The sequence below is a fragment of the Haliotis rufescens genome, unplaced genomic scaffold, assembly GCF_023055435.1.
Source record: "Haliotis rufescens isolate VD_foot unplaced genomic scaffold, xgHalRufe1.0.p SCAF_9, whole genome shotgun sequence".
NCBI classification, from domain to species: domain Eukaryota; kingdom Metazoa; phylum Mollusca; class Gastropoda; order Lepetellida; family Haliotidae; genus Haliotis; species Haliotis rufescens.
In genome coordinates, this window is record NW_025964383.1 from 521609 (window position 1) to 533526 (window position 11918).

General features: G+C 38.2%; 1 protein-coding gene across 1 annotated transcript; it reads right to left on the minus strand.

Annotated features, from left to right (window-relative positions):
* Positions 1-295: 295 nt before the first annotated feature.
* LOC124152628 lies at positions 296-3236 on the minus strand. Its single transcript, XM_046525614.2, has 2 exons — positions 3069-3236; positions 296-1667 (listed from the first exon to the last, which is right to left on the minus strand). Exons 1-2 carry the CDS (start codon positions 3073-3075, stop codon positions 409-411), a joined length of 1266 nt encoding a protein of 421 aa, XP_046381570.2. The 5' UTR covers positions 3076-3236; the 3' UTR covers positions 296-408.
* Positions 3237-11918: the final 8682 nt, after the last annotated feature.

Here is an 11918-nt window from a genome sequence, read left to right on the forward strand (position 1 = left end):
GCCAAAATGGCGGTCTCCACTTGATGGAAAGTGTCCTCATCAATGGCTGAATGGGGGCGACCAGGAATGGCAGCTGTTTCCACAGATGTCCGACCACACTTGAACTGGCGATGCCAGTGTTTTACAACGTCATATGATGGGGCATCTTCCCTATAAGTTGCTTTCATTTCATCGAAAGTTTCTTTTGGTGTGCGACCTTTCAAATATAAAAACCTAATCACTGCTCGGTATTCTACTGGCTCCATTGTCACACCCTACTCGATCATAACACCTGTAAAAGTGGTAACATTAATAGTTCGGTGCTGCAAATTCAGACATAACCCATAGATACATGTATCATTACACATGTGGAATTTCAACTAAATATGATAACCCTAAGTCTTTAATGAACACCCCTGGTATACTACATCACACAGGTCCAGACTGCCTCATGGTGGCTTCATAACTAGGTGGCGGCGAGTCCCGGAGTCGTTCTATATCCTCATACTTCGGGGGCTGAGGGATCCCCGAATAGTGACATACGTCTTGGCTGGGGCTGAACAAATAGTCTCTCTCGTCATCACATGTAGGGGGTATAACACCTGCTCTCGGTCTGCGGGTGGATCTTGCTCTTGGAGGTTCTTTGCAGAACTTAGCTACGACGATACTTAGAACAGCTCCAAAACTAAACGGCAAAATAAAGAATATTCCGAAATATACCCAGACTCTCGGTTCACAAACGGTAACTAGTCCTGTGTTTCTTCCATAGGTCACCGCGCCCATGTGGTACACAATATATGGCTTCAGGGGAAACTGTAGAACATATTCACATGCTAATAAGCCATTTGTGCATATCCGCGTGGCCTTTGTTAAATCGTATAACGTCCTGTCTAAGGATAGTTTAACATGTAAGAAAGCTGCAAATGACGTTCTCCAGTACAGAACAAAATAATCATCTGTTTTGTTAACCATAAATGTGAAAACATCCGAGATGCGATTGTTTGAACACCGTGACCTCTTTAGCAAATGCTTTTGGAGGTAACAGTCAGGACAAAGCAGATTCTGGGACCAAAGTTTCCAGTTTGAGGTACCGGCTATGACGTATATCCAAATATCAGCTTCCGAACAGGATCGCAATTCAACCCGGGAACCTTTTAGGAGATAAAATGTCCAGGAGATATAATCATTTCTAAATGTTGTCTTCAGTTCAGTAGAAAATGTTTGAGAAGAGTTACTGTCTATCTGTGGTTCTTCATTAAACGAATATGTTGTTAGATGCGACGTGGAATTAATCAGTAGCTTCTTACAAAATATTGATGATATTTTGTGGGTAACGATACGCATGTCTGTTGGAGAAGGTGAGCTATGCCCTGTGCCATATATCCCGACGCTCATAAGGATGCCTCCAGTCACACTGAGCACACAAAGCCACGCCCAGATACATCTGACACGGGTTTTCTTTTTCATTGGCAAGCAGCAGAAAGCGTATCCAATGCATGTACCGCAGCATATGGTTGAGAGGCAGTTCTCACACGCCTTCTCGATGTCCCCACAGCATCCCCTGTGGTTGCTGGCTTCTCTTGTCGTTCCATTCTGTGTCCCACTGGAACCTCCGTCTCCACTTCCGGTAGATGCTGCATCAGACTGGATATCATCACCCACACCCACATTGTCAGGCATTGCTTCGTCTAAACACAGAAGTAAAAACGATTTATGAGAAGTGATTCAAGAGAATTAGATAATGATGTCTCTATTTTTTTACAACATGTATGACGAGCATATGATTCCATGCTAGAGAGAAGCTGATTCTCTGTAGCGACTGAGAGAATGGTCAAGGAACTCTACCGAAATACACCTCGTCTGCTGAAAAAATTAATCTTTCTCAAACATGACTAATAAAACATCAAATAAAGCAACAAGAAGTTGATAGTTAAGCTTAAAGACACACAACCCAACATTATCCTAGGAAATGCCAACACCATGACATTACATTATTTAATTTGATTAATTGTCCCTCTCTACTCTCTACCATACAGACCGCCCCCGTGGTCTCGTGATAGAGCGTCTGCCAGAAGAGCGGGAGGTCGAGAATTCGATCCCCGGCCGCGTCATACCAAAAGATGTTAACAGACAGTACTTGTTGTTACCCTGTCCGGCGCTCAGCATTAAGGGGCTAAAACAAGGACTGATCGGCTCTGAGTCAGCATACTGTGTCTCAGTGGGACATTCCTGTTAAGCTGTGTTATGGTATCTCAGTGGGCTAGCACTGTCAAAATCGGCTTGAGTCCGGATTAGTAGAAGCAGTCAAACACACAGCTAAAACACACACACACACACACACACACACACACACACACACACACACACACACACACACACACACACACACACACACACACACACACACACACACACACACACACACACACGCATGCATGCACGCACGCGCTCGCGCGCACGTCGCTATAAAAGTGCACTAATCTTGAAAGCGACTTTAAACCCCATTTCACCTCACCTCACCACTTCCACACATAGAATTGCCTAGAAATACACGTGTACTAGGCTAAATGTAGCATCTCCTACCTTCTATACCAAGAATCTGTAATATATACATGGCCCCCGTGCGTCAGTAGAGCAGCAAGTTTCGATTTGGCTGGTGATGACGAAAGGTTTGCAGATCATGTGACATTGTTACTTGCGACGTGAACTACATCTTGACCTTTTCTGTCATAACCAGATGAAAGTATGAATAACCATATTGTAATTTCAAGGCGTGATCCAGCATACCACGATGGATGGTTGACACGTTTATTGTCAGTATAACATTCACAGCGGATACACAGCGAGGGTACTTTTAATTTAGTTTGTATTAAGCTTTGTGAAAGCATTTAGGTAGTGCTTGAAGCATTTAGACGGTGCTTGAAACATTTAGATAGTGCTTGGAGTATTTAGACAGTGCTTGGAGCATTTAGACAGTGCTTAAAGCACTTAGACAGTGCTTGGAGCATTTAGCAACAAAAGAAACTAATGGAAACTAATCGACTTCATGGAATGAGTTTGTAACTCGCGAACGTATAAACAGTACCTACCGAACATGGAGGAGAGTGTAGTTGCCCCAGTGTGTCGAGTTGTCTGTTCTCTCCCGCTTTGCTATTATGTTCACATAATCCGGTTCCTTGTTTCACGCAAGGCAACACATACATATCATACGCGTCGACCGTATCGCGAGACACGCGGAATAACATCGGGTGTCATTTGAAAAGCTTGCATATGATCACGTGGTCTTGTGTGTTATCGTTTTTTAACAATCACATTGTTTGCCGCATTGTTGGCCACACGTTTAGGTGTTGTACTGACTCAGTTAACTATAGTGAGAGGCCACCACGGCCTGTAGTAAATGATTAAAATGGAACAATTGTGGTTGATAATAAATGTTAATAAATTATATTAAATTTCCCAACAATAACATGTATATTGTGATGGCCATTAGATGTGTTGCTCACACAATGGTGCAACATCTGTGTGTGTCTACACAATGTGCATCAGTAGGTGGTTTCATATGTCCATCATATTCCAAATACACCACAATAAATCCGTATCTGTTACTGTCCTGGTGTTCGATGTCATCACATGTTGTATGCTGTTCCCGCTAGCGTCATGAAACTCTTAGTCAGTGATGTATAATGTTTATCATGTGTGTCATATATGAAATGATATTGTACTGAGAGTACTGTATTGAACGAATTGCCTTATATTGAACTGATTGTATTGTATTGAACTGATTGTATTGTATTGTATTGAACTGAAAGTATAGTATTGGACTGGGCGTATTGTATTGAACAGAGTGTATTGTATTGAACTGAGTGGACTGAACTGATTGTTATAATTGTATTTTACTGAGTGTATTAAACTGAGTGTATTGATTTGAACTTAGTGGACTGAACTGATTGTTATAATTGTATTTAACTGAGTGTATTAAACTGAGTGTATTGAATTGAACTGAGTGTGTTGTATTGAACTGAGTGGACTGACCTGGTTGTTAGTGTATCTAACTGAGTGTATTGAACTGAATGTATTGTATTGAACTTAGTGGACTGAACTGATTGTTATAATTGTATTTAACTGAGTGTATTAAACTGAGTGTATTGAATTGAACTGAGTGTGTTGTATTGAACTGAGTGGACTGACCTGGTTGTTATTGTATCTAACTGAGTGTATTTAACTGAATGTATTGTATTTAACTTAGTGTATTGTAATCGGCTGAATGTATTGTATTGAACTGAGTGTATTGTATTGAACTAACTGTGTTTTATTGAAGTAACTGTATTCTATTGAACTGAGTGTATCGAACTGAACTGAGTGTATTGTATCGAAATGAGTGTATCGAATTGAACTGAGTGTATTGCATTGAACGGAGTGTATTGTATTGAACTGAGTGTATTGCATTGAACTGAGTTTATTGTATTGAACTGAGTGTATTGCATTGAACTGATTGTATTGAACTGGCTGTATTGAACTGACTCCATTGAATTGAACTGAATGTATTGAACTGATTCTTTTGTATTGAATTGAGTGTATTGTGTTGAACTGCGTGTATTGTATTGAACTGAGTGTATTGTATTGAACTGAGAGTGTTGCATTGAATTGAGTGCATTGTACTGAACTGAGGGTATTGCATTGAACTGAGGGTATTGCATTGAACTGAGTGCATTTTATTGAACTGGGGGTATTGCATTGAACTGAGTTTATTGTATTGAACTGAGTGTGTTGTATTGCACTGAGTGTATTGCACTGAGTGTATTGAACTGAGTGTATTGAACTGACTCCATTTTATTGAACTGAGTGTATTTTACTAACTCTTTTTTTTTACTGAGTTTATTGTATTGAACTGAGTTATTGTATTGAACTGATTTTATTGTATTAAACTGAGTGTATTGTATTGAACTGAGTGTGTTGTATTGAGCTGAGTTTATTGAACTGAGAGTATTGAACTGAATGTATTGAACTGAGTGTATTGTATTGAACTGAGTGTATTGTTTTGAACTAAGTGTATTGTATTGAACTGAGTTTATTGTATTGAACTGAGTGTATTGTATTGAACTGAATGTAATGTATTGCACTGAGTGTATTGAACTGACTCTATTGTATTGCTTTGAGTGTATAGTGTTGAACTGAGTGTATTGTATTGAACTGAGTTTATTATATTGAATTGAGTGTATTGTATTGAACTGAGTGTATTGTATTGAACTGAGTTTATTGTATTGAACTGATTTTATTGTATTGAACTGAGTATATTGTATTGAACTGAGTGTGTTGTATTGAACTGAGTGTATTGAACTGAGTGTATTGTATTGAACTGGGTGTATTGTATTAAACTGAGTGTATTGTATTGAACTGAGTTCATCGTAGTGAACTGAGTGTATTGTATTGAACTGATTGTATTGAACTGAGTGTATTGAATTGAATTGAGTGTATTGAAGTGACTCTATTGTATTGAATTGAGTGCATTGTATTAAACTGAGTGTATTGTATTGAACTGAGTTCATCGTAGTGAACTGGGTGTATTGTATTGAACTGATTGTATTGAACTGTCTCCATTGAATTGAACTGAATGTATTGAAGTGACTCTATTGTATTGAATTGAATGCATTGTATTAAACTGAGTGTATTGTGTTGAACTGAGTTCATCGTAGTGAACTGAGTGTATTGTATTTAACTGAGTGTATTGTATTGAACTGACTCTATTGTATTGAACTGACTCTATTGTATTGAACTGAATGTAATGTATTGAACTGAGTGTATTGAAGTGGCTCTATGGTATTGAATTGTGTGTATTGTGTTTAACTGCGTGTATTGTATTGAAATGAGTGTATAGTGTTGAACTGAGTGTATTGTATTGAACTGAGTTTATTATATTGAATTGAGTATATTGTATTGAATTGAGTGTATTGTGTTGACTGAGTGTATTGTATTGAACTGAGTGTATTGTATTGAACCGAGTGTGTTGTATTGAGCTGAGTGTATTGAACTGAGTGTATTGAACTGAGTGTATTGAACTGAGTGTATTGTATTGAACTGAGTGTATTGTATTGAACTAAGTGTATTGTATTGAACTGATTGTATTTAACTGGCTCCATTGAATTGAACTGAGTGTATTGTATTAAACTGAGTGTATTGTATTGAACTGAGTTCATCGTAGTGAACTGAGTTTATTGTATTGAACTGAGTGTATTGTATTGAACTGAGTGTATTGTATTGAACTGAGTGTTTTGTATTGAACTGACTCTATTGTACTTAACTGAGTGTATTGTATTGAACTGAGTGTTTTGTATTGAACTGACTCTATTGTACTTAACTGAGTGTATTGTATTGAACTGAGTGTATTGTATTGAACTGAGTGTATTGTATTGAACTGACTCTATTGTATTGAACTGAGTTTATTGTATTGAACTGCGTGTATTGTATTGAACTGAGTATATTGTATTGAACTGAATCTATTGTATTGAACTGAGTTTATTGTATTGAGCTGCGTGTATTGTATTGAATTGAGTGTATTTTATTGAACTGAATGTAATGTATTGAAATGAGTGTATTGCATTGAATTGACTCTGTTGTATTGAACTGAGTTTATTGTATTGAACTGAGTGTATTGTATTGAATTGAGTGTATTTTATTGAACTGAATGTAATGTATTGAAATGAGTGTATTGCATTGAACTGACTCTGTTGTATTGAACTGAGTTTATTGTATTGAACTGAGTGTATTGTATTGAACTGAGTGTATTGTGTTGAACTGAGAGTATTGTATTGAACTGAGTGTATGGTGTTGAACTGAGTGTATTGTATTGAACTGAGTGTAATGTATGGAACTGAGTGTATTGTATTGAATTGAGTGTATGGTGTTGAACTGAGTGTATTGTATTGAACTGACAGTATTGTATTGAACTGAGTGTATTGTATTGAACTGAGTGTATTGAACTGATTGGATTGGATTCAACATGAGTGCATGGTCACACAACATTGTTCTAATGTTATAAGTTCATAACAGTTATCTGTTTATAAATTCAGACATTTTGTTGTGTGTATTGTCCGTTTTACAATTTATCGAACTTGATGCAAGTTTTATTTCCAATGAACCTGAGCCCGCGAATTGTGGTGCTTCAGACAACGCGGTCATCCGCGTCTCCGCGTCTCCGCGTGTTATATAATGCAACCACTAGTAGCTGATTGCCTCCTGTCATTGTGTCCTTCCTGATTCACTCGCTTTGTCTTCCGGTAATTAATAAGACACGGATACAGCTGGCGACAGACAGACCGTGACCAGACTCTGGTGTTATGATTGGATGTGGTATTTGTGCGAGATAGTGCATGTCTCGGTACCACCAGAGACCATATAATAGAGACTATATAATAGAGGGACGGCCCTCACCAACAGTTTATCATAAACCATCAGCGCTACGGTCTGGCATGTAACTGATACACCCCGACACCCTGCTGTTAACCTCCCTGTACCGCTGCAGATGCGCAATAGATGCGCAGACATTCACGACTGACCATTCTAGCAACCACGTAAACAATATTACATAATGTCCGGGGCTAGAGTTAATTCCCTTATCCGAGATTTCTCCGACTACGACCAGCGACAATCCAATAAAAGGACGTCTCTTAGCGGATTACAAAGATTTTTTTATGATATCTCTCATTAGCACATGTCAGTTGGCTGCAAATTATTTGCTGAACATGTGTGTCTTCCGGGACATTTATTTCAATTTACATTCGCCACAGCCATGGACGACTTCATTCACTGGGACGTTTTCGTCTTGGACCTAGATATGCCACTTGAAGAATTCCCTCTCTTCGACCAGGGGTTGGTTTCGGATGACTCTTGGTCTAAATAGAATGACAGTGATGTTACCGCTACCAAGCCGTTGGTAAAAACCTCCCAAAAGGTTTCACTCAAAGAAAAAGATAGGAAATGAAAATATGACGTCTGTCCACAAGCGTAAGTTTTCGAGGGCGTGTGAGGGAAATGCCGTTCCGATATCAAAAGTATTTTATAATGTATTCTGTTTGTTTTAAAAATCAGTTAATATATCTCATTTTATGCTGCAATTGTTAACTATTATAAATAAACAAATATACCAAATCTACTACGAACGCCACAGAAAACTACGATCCGGTAAATTGCACAGGAACTCAGGAAGTGTAAATAAAACTCATCCAGAAGCAAGGAGGACACTTGTAACATATCACCATATTCCCGATGTTCACAAAATATATCTCCAGATTAACTTCATATCTTATAATAAGTCCAGACTAGATTTACTTGCAAAAATGCATGATCACCGACTGGTGTAAATGCTTTACTATTAGCCAGAAACAAATGACGCCATATTAATGTATTTATTTCATGTAAATTCGCTACTATTTTGTAATGCTAATAGTTCCAATGAATTAAAAATACGCATTAAACTACGAGCGTTGTTCAATGAATTTTCGATGTGTCCGACAATGGGCTTCGAAAGAATCAAAAGTTATTGGTTAATGCCAGTTTGGGGCTAGCGGTGATAATGGGGTTTGCCGGAGCGAGGTAAGTTTTTTTCAAAGGGAGGCTACTGTTAAATTCCAAAGCAAAGAGGACGATTGTAATTTTACAATCGTTATTTAATATTACCCGATTAGTTTGATATTTCAGCATACAAATAATTAGGTATTTCAGGTAACAATATAGCTTCAACGAGCATGGTACCAGATATTTACTAGTATATCGTAAACTGTGGTAACGTTTGTAGTTTTCAAAATTGTTTCATCACTGAAACAAAGTTAAACTTACGAAGAAAAGGCGAAAGCAATGGTAAAAAAAATACGCGTCTTACAAAAACAATTCTAATATCATACAATATAAGTCACTTTGTAGAATGTTTCAAATGATATATGTGGTTGATAATCACAGACAAAATGCATGTTGTATCGTCTGCTATATGGTAATTTAACTTAAAATATGTGACGTAAAATATGGCCTTGGGCCAAAAATCATACAAAAAAACTACCGATCGTACCTAAATAACGTTGGTACCAAGCCAAAGGGGAAATCGTGATGAATGTAAAACATTTTAATTCAGGACCGATAATAGGAACACATTCGTCTGAAAGCATGCGAAAATTAAGAGTTGGGGTGTAATTATTTCGGGAAAATTCAGATTTAGTCCCATTTCTGGAATCAAAATCTGAAATTTCGCATCCGCTCTAAATTTGTTAATGGAACCAAGCCAATTCTTAACTTATCTCCTTTTTATACACCTTGGTAACCAAGGACTTTCATTGCGAATTAGAGGCCATTATTGAAAATCAAAATCTGCACTTATGCCGATTCAACATGTGCGCCATTTTGTTCTCTCGGACAAAGACAAAGCGTGATCACAGTCATCAAATACAGTGACAACGACATGCTTTAGGGCACCAACAAATCTCAGTTGTAATGTTAACAATGTTAAGAAATACATGAGTGTAAATATGTATTGTGAAATATATCTTTTGCATGGGAAAAAAAGGCGACAACGATGACTGCAGTGAACGCGTTTCTGCTCGCTTCCGAACAGGCTGCGCAGTACAAGCCGTAGCACTGATGGTTTCGTGCATAGGCTAGAGGGCCGTCCCTCTATTATATGGTCTATTATATGGTCTATTATATGGTCTATTATATGGTCTCTGGTACCACACAATAGCTCGGTCAATAACTGAGAGCAATACCTATTTCGTGTTCGTGTCTATCACATGAACACAATACAATCGGAATGCAGTAACGATGTTCTGAGGGTTTACACTTTATTTCACCTTCAAATCAAAGTGTACAAACAATGTGTGTTGATCATATACCAACTGTTATGAGAATCCATTTTATATGTATATTTACTTTTCATGAAGAATACCGTGATTAAATGTACTTTGTTTTCATGAAATGTATATTCATACCTTTTTATAGATCATGTTGTTTGTGTACAGATTGCCAGTGATCAACACTGACCAATTACACACTTCACTTCACATTGTCTATATGTAAGCCCTGGTAAGCTCACAGCCAAGTAAAGGCTGATGTTATGCAATTGTGGCTTGGCTATTGCTCGACAGGTAGACAAAGTGGTCAGTTCCCAGGTCGGGTTTAGGTGTTAACTGACATGCCATGTCGGCAAGATTTGAAACTTTAATTGTGTATGCCATGTTGGCAATGTGTGTGTAATTTTTACAACTATGGTATCGTCTACAAAACTGTGACAACATTCGAGTGAGTAGTAAAGTCCATCTATGGTCACGTAATTATCGTAAATCATGGACTAATAAGGTTTTTACACTTATCAAGTCCCGGCAACTACCTATTTTGGATATATTCAATTTAACACCCCCTGACATGGACTACATAAAGACTTGGCTTATATCACACAACCAGTTATATCCACACAATCTTACCGACTCCCTAACAACCAATCTATATTCACGGCCGAACTTATGGGCATGGCCTCAGCCCTGCATAACCAACAATCTAAAAACAAAACAAAAATCCTAATTCTCACCGACTCTCTTAGTGGACTACAAGCCCTCCAAAACAAAAATACCAAAAAACGACCTAAATTAATAAACCAAATACTTAAAAGCTCCAACGACCTAACAAAAGCAGGCAAACAAATAACCTTCTTGTGGATCCCCGCCCACGTAGGAATTTACGGCAACGAAAGCGCCGATAAAGCAGCTAAATTATCTCTCAAAATACCAGAAATAAGCCTAAACCTACCCATCTCAAAAACAGAAATTAAAAGTGTAAACAAACAAAAAATAACCAAAAAATGGCATAATCAATATCAAAACTCAAATAGCCAAATCAAAAAAGTGCTCAGAAAACCACTAGCCAAACCTTAAATCCCACACCCCTCTAAAAAAATTGACAGATTAATTACAAAACTCCAAACAGGACACACGAACCTAAATAACCACCTTAAACAACTTAAAAGACACACCACAGGCAACTGCCCCCACTGCAAACAACCCGAAACCACAGAACACGCACTCATCCACTGCACCCACTACCAAACACACAGAACCACACTACAAACCAACCTCAATCTAAATAAGGTTCCTTCTCTAGATGAAATACTAAACCCTCAAAATAAACTAGAAAACTTCAAGGCCCTAGTCGTATTCCTAATCAAAACAGACCTAATTAAGCGCATCTAAAAACTAATTAATCTACCAATCCAAAATCCAGTAAACATACAAACACCCACCTCACCCGGCTCCCTCAGTTCCCTCCTCCACCCACCTCGGCATTTATTCCAAATTTCAAAATTTCAAAAAATCTATACAAGCAGCCCCTATATCTAAAACCCCCCTCTTGGGTTGCACACACCACTTTCACCCTTCTCGGAATACACTAAATGGTCCGGCCAGACCCGTGTGCGAAATACGCTGCAGTCGGAAAGCGCACGTTAAATCTTCTATATCAGTCAGTCAGATCAAATGATTACCACGACTGGCTACGTCAGCTGTGGAACGATCGAGGGCTTATAAACGGTAACAAACTTAGAACATATAGACTCTTTAAGGGCTCGCTTAACACTGAACCATATGCTCAACTTATAATGGACCGATCTTATCGAAGTACACTCGCCAAAATACGTACAGGAACTTTACCTCTTGAAATAGAGACCGGTAGATTTTCACGACCGACTGTCCCCTTGGAAGAAAGGATATGTAAAATGTGTGACTCTAAAGCAATCGAAGATGAAATCCACTTTCTAACTGAATGTAACTTTTATTCTGATTTAAGATATGATTTATGGAATTATATTACCTCCTTGGAGCCCTCCTTCCCGACCTGTTCTCTACTGCAACAGACCTGTTATTTAATGAATACTCCATGTATAAGTAAATCCCTAGCCTCCCTTGTCT